Raw genomic sequence first — 19,828 nt, 5'->3', positions numbered from 1 at the left:
GTGCATTTCTTTAGCCAGTTAAGAGAATATGAAAAATTATCTGACAAAGTACAAGCTATCTATTAGAACCTTTGTAGTTTTATCCACAAAGAGGTTACACTGATAAGTTAAAAGCACACAGGTCTAGGATGTGGGTTTCAAATGCAGGCTGAAGAGAACTTACAAAAGTGACCAGAGCTGGAACGTATTCAGACATGATTCAATTAATAGCTAGAATACCAGAAGGAGCTTGTTTCTTGAAAGCTACAGAGAGAGTTTATAATAATATCTACAGGTTATAGGTTTAAAAAGGATGAGTACACCAGCCTATTTTTATAGCATTTATATACAACATACTGTACTTTCCTGGAATGGAGGCAAAGAAACCACCATGCCAGGTCTACTCTTTTAACCTTCATGGAGGTTAAAAAAAAAAAAGCCTACATGAAAGACATTGTACTCATTTATGAAGTTTATCTAAAACCAAAAGAAAATCCCCAGACCCAAACCACATAATAATACAAATAAATCCATTAAAGATATTCAAAAATACCCTTTTTATGCCTAAATAATGAGTTAAAAGCTGATAAAAAGTCATGAAATAGTGTCATAAGTCACGTAGTCAATGCCTTGATAAAGCCACATTAAAGCTATTTTCATYTCAGTGCTGGGGAGTGAGAACCAGCTGAACACATTATATTTGAAAGAAAAGCATTGTTTAAAAACTCCCAGATCTTGTTTTAAGAATTTTTGCGATATGGTTGTCATTTTCTATTCTCCGACCTGCTCCTCCAGATTTTGGCACAGTTCAGTATCTATATTTATGAGAAAATCCTGATTGGAAAGCAGGCAATGCAGTCAGGAGTCTGCAGGAAACTTTGCTGCACACTGTTACAATATACTGCCTTATTACTATTTAATAATGGATGCAGAAAAGCCGCACCATAATGAAGATCCCTGTGTGGCGAGTTGACTTTTCCCCAGTGGGACGCCTCAGCCAACACACTGCTCATCAGCGCTGGCTGGCTAGCGGAGGAGGACCAGGACTGCGCTCTCCGCCTCACCAGCCCTCTCTCCCACGCCATATGGAGAGCACCGGCACAAACAGCTCCGCATCAGGCTGTGGAAATGTGCTAAACCTGCACAACCTCTGGAGACCAAACCCCGTGTTGCACAGGGGAAACAACCCTCCACTGCACAAAACCCCAAGACTGCTAAAGASGGGTTCATGTGAAAACTGGAATTTGGGCTAGGTGCCCATATGGTGATGGCAGAGGAGAAAAAGGTGAAACGCCGTTATTCTCCCCCTCGTTTAGCTGCCTTACCTTTATGACGTCTTCATCTGCTGATTGGCATTCAGCGGACTCGGAAACATCGACCACTGCCCCATCCTCCTGCACGGCAACAACCTTGACTGGAACAGACACCGTTTTGCCCGTCAGGATGGCTGTGTTAAGGACTTCTGTGTCCTGTATGCACACACAAACAAGGGATGGACGTTAGAGAAGCGTAAAGACATAAGAATGCCAGTGGGGTCAGACCGATGAACCAAACCCTGCCTCTGACAGCGGCCAGGAATGGGCAGAAAAGCACGTAGAGAGTGATCCATCCTTGCAAATGCCCTTTGGATGCCTGGCAGTCAGTGGTTTAATAACTTCCGGAGCCAAAAGTTGTGTCTAGCCCGTCATGTTTTGCTCTTAGCAGACATACGGACTTACTCTTTCTGAGCCCATTTATGGGTTTGGCTGCTGTGGCAAGAAAATCCATAGTGCAATCATGCAAGAGGGCACATCTGCAGCTTGGCAGAACCACAACCTTGTTCAGGCACAATCTTCAGAAGGTGCCAGCAACTCTTCCCACCCGTATGTCCCAAATCATGCCAGTGATTTGGGAGGTGATAATCAAGCATTTACAATAACAGYATTTCTACCCTTACTGTTCCAGCTTACAGAGTTGTCAGTTAAACACTTTCCCTTTTTTGGACTTAAATACATGATGAGAAAAGCTATGCATGAGGTGAGCTACTACCAACTAGGCAATGCCATATACAAGTTTTTTAATCTTTCCCCATCAAAATCCCACCTAGAGATGTTTTACCCCATTTATCTCTACTCCTGATGAATTCACAGCTCTGGCACACTAATGACTCCATTAACACAGCCTTCCTCCACATCTCAGTGTGGCTGCAGTTTGATTAATTACTCCAAATGAGTTGCTACAATCGGTCCCTGCCTTGCGTAAGTAGCTAGGCAGATTGGAGGGGAAGAGCCTACAGAGGCCTTTAGAGGAGCTTGCCTCTACTTAAGCAGTGCTTACTGCCAGGCCTAGAACCTGATACAAGTGTGTGGCAAGGAACGGTCTCTGCTTTCTTTCACAGAGGTTCAGCCTCAGCCTTCTAGAAGAGCCTGCAATAGGAAATACTGCTTTAAATCAATTTGCTTTTCATTTTTCAGCTTCCATAAAACTAATTGCTTGTCAGCTGGAAGAAAAAAAAAAAGGTTGCTTCCAACTAATCTAACTTTAAACTCCATGATTAGAATTGGTAGAAGAAGAAATGGATTTTAGCGAAAAATTTGATAGCAGCTTGCATAAGTATGGAGATATATTCACTATCATTTGCTTGTCTGCTAGCTAGATTGATAGAAAATAATGGGCATTGACCACAAGCTAAAGACAGCTGGAGAAGACCAATAAATAACTGCAACTAAGATGTATTATTAATCAATATTAGGAAACTTCTACAAAAAGGACCCTGAATTAAATGAGTTCAAGTACTAATACCACTAGTGCCAGCTAACTAATATAGTCTACTAGATCTTTATGGGCAGTCATGTTCCAGAAAAGCACTTAAGCGTGTACTTGACTCCATTTCTGTTCAGAACAGCACTAAAAGTACGTGCTCAACTTGACACTTAGACTTCAATGTGATTTAAGTATGTGTTTAAGTGTTGTCCTGAATAGAGATGCTTTTCTGAATAATACCTCATGAAATAAATACATGATCTCTGTTCTGCTCTCTGCGAGCCACAAACCAGATGTTTTACACAGTAAATGACTGTCTAGTTTTTGTTTATGCTGAATGGGCTCATTTATAACCAGCTGCAATTCATGAGGGAGGGAGACTGGGAGAGGGAGAGAGAAACATGTGACAGAAGTGAAAGGGTGAAAGAACAACTGCAAAACCTTTTACAAAGTCAGGGCTTAGAATAAAACTAAGGAGAAAATGCATTGCCATGTGAAAAGAAAAAATCAGATGCCTCTCAGGCAGAATGAGGTTGCGTAAGACAGATAAAGACAAACCAAGGGTGCTTCATCCACAAGTATGTCAGAGAAGAGGTAAGTTAGACTTACCAGACCAATGCAAACATCCCATAAATCCTAAGCCATCAATCTGATATAAACGTATGCCATATACATGATTTAGACAAGGAGGCTCTGTATCAAAATGCTCCCAAAAAGCAGTTTGGCAGCATACGATTTCTAAACCGTTCTTCAGCAACAGAGATTCTTCTTCAGTGCATCAGGGGAAACAGTATTTTTGCCAGCGTCACAAAAATTGCCGCTAATTCTACTTCCAAAACACCTTTTGTTAGCACAGCCATGTAACTTGTGTGTGTCAGGGGCAGGGGGTGTCTGTATCCAATTACGGTCCGAGCCAAAGCCCTGCTGAGCCAGAGATGAAGTCCTGCTTTTGACTTCAGTGGACCTTGAATCAGGTTCACAACAGGCCTGAAGTCATTTCTCCCTTGCTTTTTGCGCTACCCGTTGCGTCACCCTCCTGGAGACCTTCACGCGTGACGCAGGACAACCAAGGCCCATGGCTTCCTTCTCAACCGCCGGACACCGACGCTCCGAAGGGCAGCGCAAAGTTTGCAGAGGGTTTGAATCTGAAGGGGGACGCCGCGCGCCAGGGCAAGGGCTGCGCGGGGCCACCTCGGCAGCCCTCTCTCCGGGGGGCTCTGAAATATGCCCACCGGGAGCCTGACACAAGCGCTGCCCTGCACCGTCCTTCCTTCTYGGCGGGTGCAGAAACCCGCGGTGCTAATTAGCCTCACAAAAACTACACTTCAATTGTATGCAATTCTACTACAGAAATCAATATTTCAGATGCCTGATGCCTGGACCGAGTGTTACACAAGTATAACAGGCTGCGTAAAGACCTTTCTAAGAGCTCGCTATTTATAGACTGCAAAAATATATTTCCTCTGAGGAAGAAATATGAAGGCAGAACTGAACTAATTGACTGTCCATTAGATTTATAAACAAACTTTTTTTTTTAGTGCATCTTCAACAAGTAATAGCATTTCATCTAGATTCTATTAGGCTTGTTTTATATTGCCATGATAGGGTTTACTGCAGAAAAAAAAAAACCACCTGAATTTATGATACCTGTGCTGGTTATTACTGACAGCAGCTGAAACCCAGAAAGGGATAACAGCTCTGATTTACACGGGCAGGTCCTCCCCCGCGGCACAGCTTCCCTGCAACATCCGCAACAACGTCCAGGGATCGCCAGCCCAAACCTCTCGCCCTAGGCGCCACAGGTCCCAGAGGAAAAAACAGGAATCCCTTTTTCCTGTTTCTTCAGTGAAGGGTTTCAGTTGCGATATCTTGTTCAAACCCTGGAATTCAAGCAGCCCGGGTGAGCGCTGCGTGTTCGTACTGCAGGCTCGAGCCCTGCATAATAATTGCGTGCACGTTTATCTCCAGCTCCTTCTCCGTACCTGAATGCATTAGCACTTCAGCGGAGCTCTTCTTAATTACAACTGTAACCTGCTAATAGCATTTCTTTGTTGTCTGAAGGAATCTACTTCTTATCCAGCCTAGGCTAAATTAAAATTTAATACAACATCAGGTCGCAACAGAACTAGGAAGCAAATGACAGCTGTTTAATTAAAACCTAAAGCTGATTAGATGGCACTACTGAGAGAAATACTCAAGAGGAAGAGCAGAAAACTACTGAAACTCAAGGCCAGGATAATGACTTTATTAAAATATGAATAAACCCTGCGCACAGCCACTGTAAATGTTTGACAACTCATTGCTTTGGACAAATGGGGGGGAAATGTGAATGGGAGACTTGTCAAGAGTCATGATAAAGCTGTGATTACCAACACCGCCATTAACCCCATACAGATGGTACCAGAAGCAGGGATTATTGAGGAATGAGTGCAACGGGTACGCGCGAACCCCTTCTAGGAAGTCCGGCCACAAAGGTCCCAGTAACCAGGCTTTACACAGCACCGCTCCGGAGGACGAGGCTCTCCCTGCAACGCACGCAGCGTGGGCTGCAGAGGGGATCTCTGACCAACAGGTACCTGCGCCCACGGGCAGCTCCCCGCATCCRGCGCCATACGGCTGCCCTGCAACGCCCGGGCTGCCTCCCCAGCCCGCGGCTCTGCCTACCGCAGCTCACCTAAGCACCGCGAGCAAACAGCGATACAGTTTCTCCCCTTCCTGGTTAAAAAACAGAGACACAGAGAAATAAATTAAGCATCTTACGAGAACCATCTCGGGAGCCAGGACCTGGATGCAGGTTATCTACAGCCCAGCCTAGAGCCTCCACTGCACCTTTCCTGCCCGCGGGAGCAGCCTGCATCCCTCTCCCTTCCACCCCGTCTGGCCCAATTTGCTCTGATGGATATCACCCTTGTGATTAATGCATAAGCTGGATGGGGTTTTTTAGAGGTTAACAAAACATGCTGCAGTACAGTAAACCCAATAAACACTCAATGGTAAATCAGGAGGGAAACCTAAAGCCAACCCTATTCTGCTGACAAATGTTACAGCTAAATGCCTTTTGGCATTTAGTGGAAATGACTGTCTTTAGTGAAGAAGGCATAGAGCTGAAACATTTGTCTGCAGAATTGCATTCCTTCATTATTATTTTTTTCCCCAGAGTGTACCTTGTGAAAATACATTTGTAATATTAGAAGGCATCCTGAGGAACCAGTCCTCCCGCCTGGTAATGGCATCTCTTAAAAAATGTAAATTACAGGGCAGATTTTGGCATGTGGGCTGGGMTGGGTTTTTTGTTTTTTTGTTTTTTTTTGATAAATTATTCACCACATTTTTCTTCAGATCAAAGAGCAAGGCAATATAAGTCCATTAAGCAAGCTTAATATATAAATTAGATGCTTTGCTGAAATTATTATAATCCAAAGCAATTCTCCTGTACTTTTTCCCCCACATAGCTGGATACTGTTTTAGGTTTCCAATACATATTAATGAAGCCTGGTTGGTAGAAAGCTATTTATATTTGCCACCATTATATCGGTTGTGACTCACAGGTAAGATTTACCATTTTGTCACCCAAGGGTGAGAATGTACAACAGGAATTATATGTTTGTTAAACATTAGAAAACATTTACAACCTTCCAAAGCGCTCACATAGTTCTAGCTTTAGTCTCCACCAACTCCAGCAGCTAGTGGAGCCGCGGGCTGGACCTGGCGCTCCTCACCCACCCATGGTTTAACTGAAGCCATCAGAGGCTGCACAGGCAAAAGGCATTAAATTACAAACCCTTATAAAGGGCTGAATGGTGATTAAATCCATGTTCTGCAAACAGCCCTAATCACGGCAGTGGAGCCACTCGTGGAATCGGTATTATTACCAAGTTCTCAGGTGTCCCGCGTCGGGCCCAAAGGATAACCCCGCACGAGTCCTCCTGCCCCGATGATCACTTGTGTCGCTAAAACGTCGTTGCCGCTCCTCCCCACCCTTTCTCCATTTCTGGCTGTTTCCTCATTTCAGCTTTTTATAAAGTGCATCGTCCTTAGGAGCGATCAGTTATAACAGATGGTAAATCACAAATACCACAGGCTATCACGTCAAAGTTAAAGGTCATCCTTTATCTTCTTTGTTTACCCATATAATAGCTTTACTTCATATTGGGATCCCTACAGAAGAACAGGCAGGTGTATATATTCTGCAGGAAAAATTAATTACTGCACTGTAGATTGAACCATACACAGAGGTTCTTAACTGACCCTTACAGAACAATGTAAGCAGCGACTATTAGCCTAATTGAATATTATTCTGGATGTATATTACAGCATGTGCTGCAAAAACAATTTGCTACAGCACAAATGTGCATTATACAGAGGCAAGTTTCCAATGTGGAAACTTGTTTCCTAACTTTTCTCCTCGCCCCAAATACACTGAAGGAAGTTCTTTCCTTAGCACAGTGTACATGGCACAACGCTACCAGCCAGAGCGGTAATTTTAGCTTGGAGTTCGTGGAGACTAAAGCTGAGATTTATGCCATCTCTATGTTTTTTTATGAAGGAAATTCAACTCATTTTGAGGTTTATGTAGGATGAATAAGCAAAACCTGCTGCTGAGGGAGAAACCTGATTAGAAGCGCAGATACTGTCATATCTATGACCTGAGGCAGTTTTATTTGATTTTTTATAACTCAGAACAGATCTGTCCCCATCAAGTGAAGGCTCAGAACGCAGCCTGATGCACTTGGCAGAAGTAATTGCAGCCTGTCAGCCAGTCTCCACTCTTCCAGCTAAGTAGCCCTGCCTTCTGCATGAGCAGAGGACCTTTCCCGAGACCGGGCTCAGGCTATTTCACTTCAGCCCATTATGTCCCAGTACAGTTTATTCTCCAAATGAGCTGTGTTAAACATCATGACACCACTGCTCCAAAGTGCACGCTTGAGGAATGGGAAATTTTCACAGCTGGAGAGTGGGTATCATGCATCTAATTTTAGTTGTCTGCACAGAGAACAGACACAAAGATCTGTAGGCTTGGGTTTCAGCACCTTTTAGGATACCAAGAAACAGCGGACCTAAAGTCAGCCAAAAACTTTATGGTAAATTGTGCCGTCCAACTCCACTGGAATTTACACCTACGTGTTTTTTTTCCCTTGTATTCCAGAAACACACGATATGTTCTGTGGGTTAATAAAATCGCAGGCTATCTCCAGTTGAAATCAAGCCCCTAAATTCAAGAGTATTCAAAATGGATAGAGATGTATGCTCAGATGCAATTCCACGAGCCTCAGTACAAACCAAAACACAGTTAATTCTTTTCAAATGGCCACAAAACAATCATCTCAACACTCCTCAAAGGCATTGCTTTTTCCATAGAAAAATCTAGGGAGGCCATGGTTTGTCCAGTGTAAGAAACACAACTAATGGATTCACTTGAGCACCAGCAGTAGTCAAAGACACAATTTTCTGGCTAACCTGAAATTTTGTCCCTGTATCTTTGCTCCAGTTCCAGTTTAAGAATATTCAGCAATGTTTTAGATAGCCGGTTTCTTTCCCACCCATCATAATTTCTTTCTTAGCRGGCTGGAGGGAGGGGTTTTTGGAGGCAATTCTATGCCACTGGTGCAATGGGAGAGTTGGCAACTCACCAGCTTGAAAAGGCTTCAGCTTCACAAGTGCAAAACCACAGACATTGAAACATAAGGTTGCATATCACATGAGTTTACTGCTGCAATCTGTGTGCTCATCATCTACCATGACGCTACCTGGGCAGAAATCCATGTCCTTCTGTAATAACAGCTGTTTAATGTTATAGTAAAATGCACAAATTAATATACAGCATGTCTGCACATGACTTCGCATCCTGCAGCAACATCCTCTCATGGAGAGAGCACGAGTTTTCTCTCTGCTTTGCTTCAGACGTGGCAACTTGCTTCGTTAGGCCATTCACAAAGTGGCTATGGCTTAATAACACATATTCACGAGCAGGACGAGGTATGTGGGAAAGTGACTGCGACATTTTTCAAAGTCCTTTGAAATCCTCCGACAGACAACACTGCCATCTAGAACTTGCTAGAGGGGGTTCAGGAGAACTGGATTTTCTGTCTTGTCCCTCAGCATAGTTCAAATACTGGTGTAAAGCCAGAGCTCATAATGTACCAATACATTTATTAAAGAACCATATTTTCTGGACAGAACTAGATGCACACACTTATTAACTATGTTTGAGAAGTGCATTATGGAGTTTAAAATGGAAAGGAGATATGTTGGATGCTCACATCCATCGTCCTGCAAAGAGAGGATCTGGAGGAACGTGGATCTGACAGGAAAGACCTGTGCTTATCCCAAAGAAGCAATTTTTTTTTCCTTGAAGATGGTCTGTCTTATCTGTAAGGCCCAGATTGCTGTACTTACTAACTTCACCTGTTCAAGTAATTTCATGGGCTCCAATTCGACTGCTCACAGGATGTAACGCATATACACACTTGCCGCTGCAGGACCGGCTTTTCCAACAGCAAACACTGTGGGAACAGCCTCTTTCCCACTGCCTGCTCTCCCTCAGAAAGGCTCTTCTCCCCCTCCCAAGTGCCTACGGCAGGCGATTCATTCTCTGGCTGTTCCTGACTTTGCCACATATCTTAGGACAGCGTAAGCGACACTTTGGAAGTTTTATCTCTCTGCATCGCCTCTTCAAAGGGCTCAGATGTCTAGTTTAGACTTGATGTCTAGAAATAGTGGAGCGAAAGACTATCCCTTCCCGCTTTCAAAATTATAAACATTAACATTTTTTACACCACTGCATGTTTCCTAGCAGCTACACAGACTTCACAGATGATGCAGTGGTGCTCCTCGTCTCCTTCACTTCATAAAGCTGCCTGCTGCTATATTCGATGTACTGAAAATAAAAAACAGGAGAACATATCTGTGCCCAGTTCAGGCATCAGCCTTTACTATCCACGCAAACTCAGAGCTTTCTGGTGTTTTACCCACTGATTTTGGGAGCATCAGTCAAGTGTATGTTGCTCATCCTAACACTGCCATTCTCCTTGAACGAGTTTTCTCTCACAATTCCTCTAGCATTTGCTTTCCACTTAAACAAACAAACACGTCAGAAGATGCCTCCTGCATGTGTTTAGAACTGCCTGGAAATGTTTCTGTCAAGCAAGAAATATTGTTTCTTGACAAAAACCCAAAAAGCTTAAAAAATACATTTTTGAGCATATTTTCTTTTCAAAAAACTGAAATTAAATTGTCATTTTTTTTCAAATGACACTTATTTGAAGTGAGTTTTTGAGGATCTTCTAACTGATCTAAAGACTTTAGGGATTTTTTTTCCTTCACATACTTCTTCTGGGCTTGATTTTTGCTCTTCATTTTAATTTTTCAGACTCTTCACCTCGTACCTGTTCAAAAGCACTTGCTTGCTCCAACGTGCCCCTATGTCTGATTGCTTCTTTTTCTGCTCAGCTTTTATAAAGAATGACCTCAATTTAATTCAAGCTTAGTATGAAATGCCTTTTTTTTGTTTTCATGATTGAATTTCTCAGTGAACTCTTGTGCAGTGTATGTATTTCCTGCAGACTAGGACAGTATCATCTGTGTGTTTCAAAAGTTGAATCGGTGCTTTTAGAACATCAGTATTTTTCCAGAGTCCATTAGTTTTTGGGAGACATATTCCCTCAAACTGAAGAAGGTTGCAAGAACATGTGAGCAAAAAACTTACTGACCAGATTCTGCACTCAGCTATACTGGCACAGGCGAGAGTAATCATGTTAAAGACCATGAAGTTACACAAATGTAGAAGTCCTATGAAATCAGAATCAAACTATTTCATTTGTCATCTTTTCCTTTGTCTTTCATCTGTTCAAAAAATGACATATTGAATGTTTTATATAAATTACTACTTATAGTATCTTCTCTTTCCACACCACTCTACAAAAACAGTTCTCACCTCTGCAAAAGACAACAGAACAATTATCTCCATTTTATAGCTAAAAGAACTGAGGCAGAAGAAATCCCACCAGGCCAGGTAGATACTGAATCCATATTCCCTATGTCCTATGTCCACACTTTATCTGCTAGGTTACACTCAAACTTTCTGTCTTCAAGCTGTTGATTCTGGACAGTTTAAATACTGATTTCCACATCTTTCCTACTAAATGACCTTTTTGCATAGCAAGTAAATGCTGAACATGCAACATCCCAAACAGTTAGTTTATTGGTTGGTTAACTGAAATTCAGCTGTGCAGCAAAACAAAATACCAGTAGCTTTAAAGAAATATAGATGACTACATAAAAAGCAACCAGTAACAGATGAAAGGAAGGAAAGAAGGACTCTGTCGCCTTAAGTGGAAAATGATAATGGCATACTAGCATGTACTCTAATGCCACAGAGGGTTGGAATCACTCTTGAGAAAATTACAGAACGCCTCTTAATATGAAAATATTGCAAGGTGCTCCATTTCGAGGGGCTTCTGATGTCATCTCACAAGTGCTTTGAAACGGGGCGAGACAATAGGAGACAAGGGGGATGACACTAATGTTTCCCAGGAACAGAAATGAAAAGTGACAGTATTATTGGTTTCTGATAGAAGCATTCTGTAAACAGACAAAGGTCTCCCACTTGTTATTCTATGAAAGCAAGTATGTACCAAAACACCAGCATGTCTCTTTGATACAGAGAATTTTAACAATGGCTCCTTGTCCTTACCCCTTGGCCCCCGAGGTCTTTCCAAGCAGGGACTCCAAAGTAGTTTCACTTTTAGTCTAATTGTAAGCTATATGGAAGGAGTGGCTGACTTAGTTTTCTATCTTAACAAAAGGCACTGAAGGACAGAAGGAAAGATGAAAAAAGACCTTCTGTATTTGCTTCCAMAATATTATCTTCATAATTACTCTTTACAACGCATTAAGACATTATTTAATTCAAACTTCTCAACCTATTCCTTTAGAACCTGCTACATTATGAGTAATGGGAAAAATACTGATCTTCCAGAAAGACAAACTAGGTACTGCAAGGGAGGCAAGAGACAAGCCCACTTCATGGCAAAGAATCTGCGTGCAAGCACTGGCTCTCTGCTCCAAAACCTAACCATTGCCTCTCTTACTGACATATCTAGGTGGAGGAAAACATGTCCCATTTGCTGCCATTTTACTTAACGTGAGACACAAATGACCACACAGTCCAACTCACTTGCAAAGAGAATTTAGATCACCACTACTGAACTGTTCAAATGGAATGAATATTTGCTATTTGCCTCCATTAAGGAAATTTATCTTCCTTAAAATCGGCTGTGTTAACCATTCACTCCTTCCTCTCCCTCTGGAAATGGGCATATTTCCAAATGATAGCACAGTAGTTCTTCTTTTGCAGTACGGATTTCAAACTGTTTGCTGTTGTAAGGTGGGAGGAAGGGCAGGTCTAATGCCGTATTCCTTCTTGTGCTGCAGCTGATGGGGTCCTCTTGCTGCCTAGTCATTGCTCCTGCTAAGCAGACAGACAAATACAAGAGAAGGCACTTTTTTCAGAAGATGCAGCTTAAAAAAAGACATGTTTCTCCAGCATTTTGACACATTACCTTAGCAAAGGAATGACAAAGGAGGGGAAAGTGTTGCATCTAGAGGCCATCATAAATATTCCAGCTCAAAAGAACTTTCACTTGAAAGCACCTCTGTGCAATTACCACACAGACGAGAGCAGGCTCTCCTCACCTTGCACTTCTCCTTGGCCCCTTCCTTTCTTACACCTCGAAGTATTTGACCATGGTCTCCCTTCCTGATGGGATCTCACCTCCTCAGTGGTAGAAATGGGCTTCAACATGGGCCAGTACTTTCKCAGGTGACAAACGGGATGAAAGCAATATATCCTGTTTTTTTCCTCTTTCCAGTATTCCTAAAGTCCTATTTCAATCACCACCTGTGCCACAATTCTCTAGCCACCACCACTACATTTTTTCCGCTTTCCACATGTTTCTCCAAAAAAGGAGGGGCCCTGCATCTTACATGAACTGAATGAGAAATTCCCTCTGYGTGGTCTCAACACGCTCTTCTCAGCTTTTATAGGGGTAGTGCTTTAGGAATGAAATCGATGGTCACGTGGCAACTCAAGGGTGTTTATGTTAAAACCACTTCATGAAGGTGCCAACACAAAAGCGAGCGTAAGAAGAAAGAGAGCACAGACGGCTCATCCTACACCTGGCCTTTGCCTTGCGCAGTCATTCAAATCCATCAAGTACGGCTCCCAAAGCCTGTCACAGCCCTGACAACRTTTTAAACACCCATTTTGCACAGGCATAAGTCTAATCAATTTAATGCGATGTGATCCATATCTACAATAGTCCCTTTGCATAACAACTCTTTCRAACTACTCTCTCATTCCCATGGTGCTAAATGCATCTTAAAACACAAAGGCTAGATTTAAACTTTTTTTGATAGCAAAATGTGGATGTGTCGGAAGGAAACTCTTAATGAAGAAGCAGCTACAGCAGAAACCACAAAACGTGTTACAGTAGCAGGAGTACTTTTAGATCATTAGAGGTGCATTGATGCCAGCAATTCTTCTGGTATAAAAACACTACAAAAACAAAGCTCCTGACCCACACTGTTACACTGAGAAAAGATTTTGGCATAAACCTAGTGAGAATACGCACCTACAAAAGCTAAGCCTGAGCCTTTGAGCCTGCTGGGATGAAGAAAGTCCACAGAGACAATTACTGCGAACATGGTGACTAAAGAATCTCATTTACACTGGTGCGATTTCAAATTTTCTGGGCAATAGAAATGATCTGAAAATGGACAAACTGGATTTTGATGCAGAAAATGTGTTTTGATAGCTACATCTTCTTTGTTCCTTTGCTACGATGCAACATCACCATTTTTCAAAAGCCCAAGAATTATTTGTGTCTGTTTCTGATGTCAGAAGACATCTTGTAACAAAGAGCAGAAAAAGATGATCAAAGTTTCACTCTACATCTCTACGTTCTCCTGCTTCACTGTAGGTTAGTTTTGAAGGACAAATATTTGTTCTTTTCATAGCCAACACGATACAAACTGGGCAAACAAATCCCGTGTTCTAAAGTCACATRGTTGCAACAATATCAAACATTTTTCTATTTGTTTTCCATTTTTTGAAAGATGACACTGACATTTAACTTACTGCCAAAAGGTTGCATTCTCTTAAATGCAGCAGGAGCTGGAATTTTAATATTCTTTTTCTCTCTTCGCTAATGAAGTCAATTGTACAAGTTGTTGTTGCCGCCTTTGTTTTGGGCTTTTTTTTCCCCCAATAACGTTTTAAGTGAGCTCTGGTATTCATGTACAATGCAGTCTGACAAGAGCTATCACAGAGAGCAACCCAGAATAAAACCGCAACCTGATTTCTTCCTCGTGACAAGTGGGAACAGGGATGGGATGGAACAGGAGGTGCAAGTCTCTCGGCCGGGCAGTGCCAGGCCATGGTGCCGGTGCGGCCGAGGAACAACAACAGCCCGAGACAGAGACGACCCCGGACGGGCGAAGCAGAAGCATTTCGCGCAGCTGCCATCTGCCGACGCTGTCTCCAGGCAGCCACGGCTTGCAGCAGCTTCCCCCTCTGCAGCAGCACTTCTGTAATGTTTTTTTTTCCTCTTTTTTTGGCCAAGAATCTTATAAACAGAGATCGGATGTGAAAATCCTTATTCCTGCATGCAATGCTATTCAGTCCAGAGGGGAATAAAGTTAAAATCTGGGAAAATTAGTTCAGAGGAAAAGGCTTTAGAATCTATTAAGCATAACTGTGCGTAGGTTGTTATAGTCTGTATCTCACTAACTTTTATGATAACTCTTCCCACTTTTTCTGCAGAGTCTCTGGTGGAAAACAGCCAGAAACCCTGCATTTGTTTAAAAAAAACATTGACATGAAAGGTGGACTGGGATATGATACATAAAGATTTTGCTATTTTTACATGTGCAGTGATATTTAGAAAGGTTGGAAATGATGTTAAGGTTTTATCTATTCCTGGTGAAAGGGACTGCCAGAGGAATTTTCTGACAGCAGTTGCCGGGCATTCGTCTGTAATTCCACGGCAGCAAAAACGCTGAAAACACGCTAGGTCCTAGGCCTTCATTCATAAAATGTTACTAAATGAATTCAGATGGGGTGGGAGCAATGGTGGCTTTTTTCTGTTGTGGTTTTCGGAGCACAGCCCTTGCGAGAAGGCGCCTCTCCAGGGCAGCGGCTCCCTGAGCGCCGGTGCTGACTCCTGCGGCAGCCTCCTGCGAGCTGCGCTCGGCGGCTCTCCCGCGCTCGGCGGCGCCGCGAAGGGAAGGCGGCTGGCACACCACCGCCAGCTGCTCCAAGGGGTCCCACGGGCACCGGTGAAGAAAGCACTGCTGCGCTCTGCTGTGCAATGGCCACACTGACAGCAGCCGGATATTTATCGGGGCCAAAATGGCTTAGCTGGAGAGAAAGTCACCGTCGGAGCCCACAGAAACATGCTCTGCTCCAGGTGTGGGTTTGCACATGCGTTGCCAAACGGGTCAGCCTTAGTTACTTCTCGAAGTCCAGAAATCAGCAGTGCGAGAAGGGTGGTTTTCCCGTCCTCATATAAAGAATTGGTTTAGAGCACCTCCAACTGCGACTTGCAGGATATCTAGGTGGAGGCTCCCAGATTACTTGGAAACATCAGCTAATGAAGAACGCCATGGTTCGCTTCTTCCACAAAACCTCCTGCAGCAAGCGCATGCTTTTTGTGTTCCGCATCCTGCCCCACTGGTGATTCTGATTAATAACGCTCCCTGCCAAAGTTTATGTTTCAGAAACCACCACCATTTGGCTGCTGAGATCAGCTCGGGTATTGACAACACGTGTACCTCTCCAACACCCGGTGTCAGCCTGAAGACAGCTTTTCATTTCACACAAGTTTTCTGACATGCATTTCACTGAAACCTAAAACCTTACTGTTATTCTTCTGTCCATATGCCTACCAGGATGGCAAGAACATTATTATATATTGAAAAAAAGTACAGAATGATTAATTGAGTAGATTAACCTCCAAAACACTTGGACAGCTGTTTCAGCATAGTGAGTCTTCGAGGCCAATATGCTGAAGCAGCTGTTCTTATATGTAAGGTAAATTTGTCCGCTTTGTTTTGCAATGTGAATACTCCAGGACTATTTTATATCTTACTAACTTTAATGTACATCTGGAGCATCGCCAACATTTTTGATAATAAGCCCGCATTTTTTTTCCATGATATTAGCAACTTCAAAGATGTCAACTCATTTATTCAACAACACGCTCAATAATAAAGACAAGCTTTCCGTCATCTTTACATGGGATTCACATACTCGCTCTGTATGCTGCTGTCTGTAGCAAGATGTTTAAGGAATAGATGAATGAACGTGATAATTTCGTATGTACTCTTACAACAGCACGTGCATTCCTTAAATGGAAACTCTACTCTGGTTCATGGCGCTCTCTCCCCTTGTTTCCAAGGCGATTCAATACACAGACACATGCAAACACACACATGCATGTTATTAATATTATTTTCTGATGCGAGAAATTTCTTCATTTATCAGTGAAATGTTAGTCAGCTGTCAGTAGCAGTGAACATCCGAGACAAACTTCTCATGGAGTAATTCACATTGGGAAAACATTCAAGAAACCTTTCCCCTCCATTGTACAGTTTGAGCACATTTTGGAAACTTTTTGCATCAGGATCTCCTGTCTCTTCTGCCCACAAAAATCAGGAATCCAGAGGCCACCTCGCACTGTTCCTGTGCCTTCCCTCTACGGTGCAATGCRTTCAGACAAGCTCTTCCAAAGAAAAGGAAAATAACTTGGGAGGTTACTTGCACATACAGGTCAAGCTGACAAAAATGGTGGCAATCTGCATTTAAGGAGAGGTTATACAGCTTCAGGAGTCTTGGAAGAGCTGATGAGAGTAAGAGACTTGCACAGATGCCCTGACACTTGGCATTGGGACACGGCTGGATCTGTTCTTGGCATTTCTAAACCTAACTCATTGCAGAACAAGTAAGGCCCAGACACAAAAATGATTTGCCATGCTCAGCACACCATGCTAAATCACATTTCTGCCCTCTGATTCTCAATTGTAATCCTCTTCGGAATTTGCTTAATTGTTGGGTTTTTAAGAGCTGGGGGTCACATACAGGCACTGAGTAGTGAGTGAAAACTGCAAAACAAAGTAAGAGTCTGACAAATTCTCCTGTTTATCTGAGAAGTGAGATGTGACAAAGAAAGGAGGCAGCTGGAAATTGCAAAAGATGTTTTGAAAGAGCTCACTTTGAATCACTCTTGTTTTATTGTTGTTTCCATCTATCTCTGATTTTTTTCCCTTCGCATAACAAAAAGGCCTGCTGATTGCCAGCATTGCCTGGGGTTTTTTGTACTTGTTGTTCCCACGCTGAATGTCAGTGTTTTGTTGGTTTCCAGAGTACATCAGACTTAGGACCAGGGTTGACCCTTGCATGTCTAAAAATCCTGTTAATCACAACAGAATGGTGGTGCAAACAAATCTGGTCTATCCTTAGGGGTCAAGTGCCATTTCCAAAATAAAACCTACTTGCAAAGTATGTCAGAGATATTTGCAATAATACTAAGTTAAATGACAGTGCAAACTCAGGGCAAGGCAAATTCAGGCAAAGGGTCTTACTCAAATTTCACTTCTACCAGATATGGATTTGGAGGGACATAAATGTGATTTACATCTGAGCTTAAGAGTGGGCAATTATTTTGAAGTGGGGAATTACTTATGCTGAACTTAGTTCAATATAGGGGCTGATTTAGAAATAGCTGTCTGTGCTATAATATATAGAGAAGACAGGGTAATTTCATTAACATCAATACAATATCTGTATGATTTATTACAGCAACACAGTGGACCTCTTTTCCATACGCAAATACATGATGCTCCTTGATACAAATATTTGGGGCTATAGTTTCATAGCTCTGGTCTATTCTAAAAAGGATGGACAAAGAACGCAGCTTAGCTGGTAGACCAGAAGTTGCCTTTTATCACCTCTTCTTTATAAATAGGTTTTTAAAAAGAGTAAAAACCTTAAGGATGCTATGGGAAAATGCCTAAATTCAATGGGAGTCCCACATATCTGGTACTAAGAAAACAGTCTGTGAATACAATTCCCTTCATTTGTGCACTTCCTAACTTTTCAAAGTTGCTGCTATTAACTTGCACAACATGTAGCCTTAATGATTTTAGGTCACATTTTATATTGCATGGTTCTATTTATAAATGGTTTATAAGGGACTAATCAATATTTAATATGCATTTTAAGTGTGTAACACACACAAGTAGCATGTGTTAGGGAAGGTTTTAAGTACATCAACAGAGGAGACTAACACCTATAAGCTGTGGCTTGTAAGTAACTTATTGGGCTGATTGGATTCTGTAACAATTTTAATAGGAAGTTATCCAATTAATAAAAGTTCTGTTAATAACTAAGTCTTTCTAAACAATTTGGAAATGGAAACCTACTATACAAGGAGGCAACTCTGTGACCTATTCAGTGTACAAGAAACAGGGAGAAAACTGTAGGTTTGATTTTTAAATGCCACTCTCCCTCTGTAGGCTTGAACGAACACTGTAACATTTCCAATGCAAACACCATTACAGTGTCATTCGGGGATCTGGGCATTTCATCATACTTCCTTAGGGTTAAATTCTGCTCCAAGGCTCATAAATTTGAGTCTCCCAGGAGCCACTGGAGCTGCTTGCTGTGCATATCTGCATGTGTAGGAGGGCAAAATTTAGCGTTTTTATTTACAGTAACATTAATTAAATTACTGCAATTAAATATCAAATAAAATTGCATTACGATAACATTAAGAACACACAGGACTGTCAGAATTATCAGTTGTATTAGGGTTAATGGGAGACATGTGGTTAGTTTTTAATGCACTTCTCTGTAAAACATACCCCAAAGGATGCAGCTTAAATTGACACACGCAAAAACAAATTTTATGCAAACAATATTTTATGATGTCCTAGTTTTTACACCATTTCCCATCATTTGTGGGGGTTTGCTGCTATTTTTTCCTTAAGACGAGGTACCCTAAGTGAAACGGAGGAGCTTTATAAATGACACTTTCTGATCAACTCAGAGCAATTGATTCTACACCCCAAAGTTACTAATTAGCCCACAGGGCAGACGATTCGATACCAAATACTTTCGAGTTTATGATTTTGTGCTTGCTTTTCAATCTAATTCTTCTCTGCTTAACTATAAGAGAGATTTCTGCAAACAAGTCAAAGGATTTAAAAAAAAAAAAAAAAAAAAGTATTCTTCACTGCCACAGCCAAAAACCCCACAACGGATTTGTGCTGCTGCCGAGTGCTGAGGGACCCTCCGGACCACCAGCGCGCCTGTCTCTTAACCTGTTCTCAAGTCCTCCGCGCCGCAAGCCTGACCCCCCGCATCCGCCAGGCAGCCGGCGGCCGAGCGGGAGGCGCGAGCCGCCCCTGCGGAGGCTTCGCGCCCCCGGGAGACGAGGGGATCCCCCCAGGCCTGGCTTTCCGCGCCGCGGCAGCGGGGCGAAGGACGGAGGGGTCTGCTCCCCGTGCCGGCGGGAGGCACCGCGGCACGCCAGGAGCTCCGCTGCAGACCTCCTACAAGCAGCTAATGAAAAATCAGTGCCGAAGTGGAAAACGCTGCTGTTACTGCATCAGACACCTTGTAGGTTCTCCAGAATTTAATGTTGGGGGGGGGGGGTTGAGACTTTTACAGCAGAATTAAAAAATAAAAGATGTTTACTTATCCAGTGATCAAATTAGCACAGAACTCTCTGTGCCTGTATTTTCAACCGGAGGAAAACATTAAGGAGATTCAATATTTATGTAATGTTTTATAGAAGTTCAATATAAAAATCCAGTATAATTTCCCAATTAAAATCACCTGCTAGTTGACTTACATCCATTACTATTATCTCAAGCTGCTGTATACTGAAGCTATCCACACAATAGTGTTAATGTGAACATACATAGGTTAAACATTAGTAATTACTGTTCACTGTTAGCTATAGCTGAGTGAACATAATGAATAATTTATTTGATGAATTTTGCATTCCTTTTCCTCTTTGTGAATTGTTCATGACCAGTTAGGAAA

General features: G+C 42.4%; 1 protein-coding gene across 1 annotated transcript in view; it reads right to left on the bottom strand.

Annotated features, from left to right (window-relative positions):
• The window catches only part of TMEM132B (transmembrane protein 132B), a 227,971-nt gene that overhangs the window by 44,755 nt on the left and 163,388 nt on the right, over positions 1–19,828 (bottom strand). The window contains exon 5 of the mRNA XM_026058871.1: positions 1,305–1,448. Coding sequence (XP_025914656.1) covers positions 1,305–1,448 — 144 coding nt within the window. The remainder of the gene's footprint in view (positions 1–1,304; positions 1,449–19,828) is intronic.

This window comes from Apteryx rowi, unplaced genomic scaffold (genome assembly GCF_003343035.1).
Source record: "Apteryx rowi isolate R43461 unplaced genomic scaffold, aptRow1 scaffold_15, whole genome shotgun sequence".
NCBI classification, from domain to species: Eukaryota; Metazoa; Chordata; class Aves; order Apterygiformes; family Apterygidae; genus Apteryx; species Apteryx rowi.
This window is presented reverse-complemented; position numbering and strand designations above follow the sequence as displayed.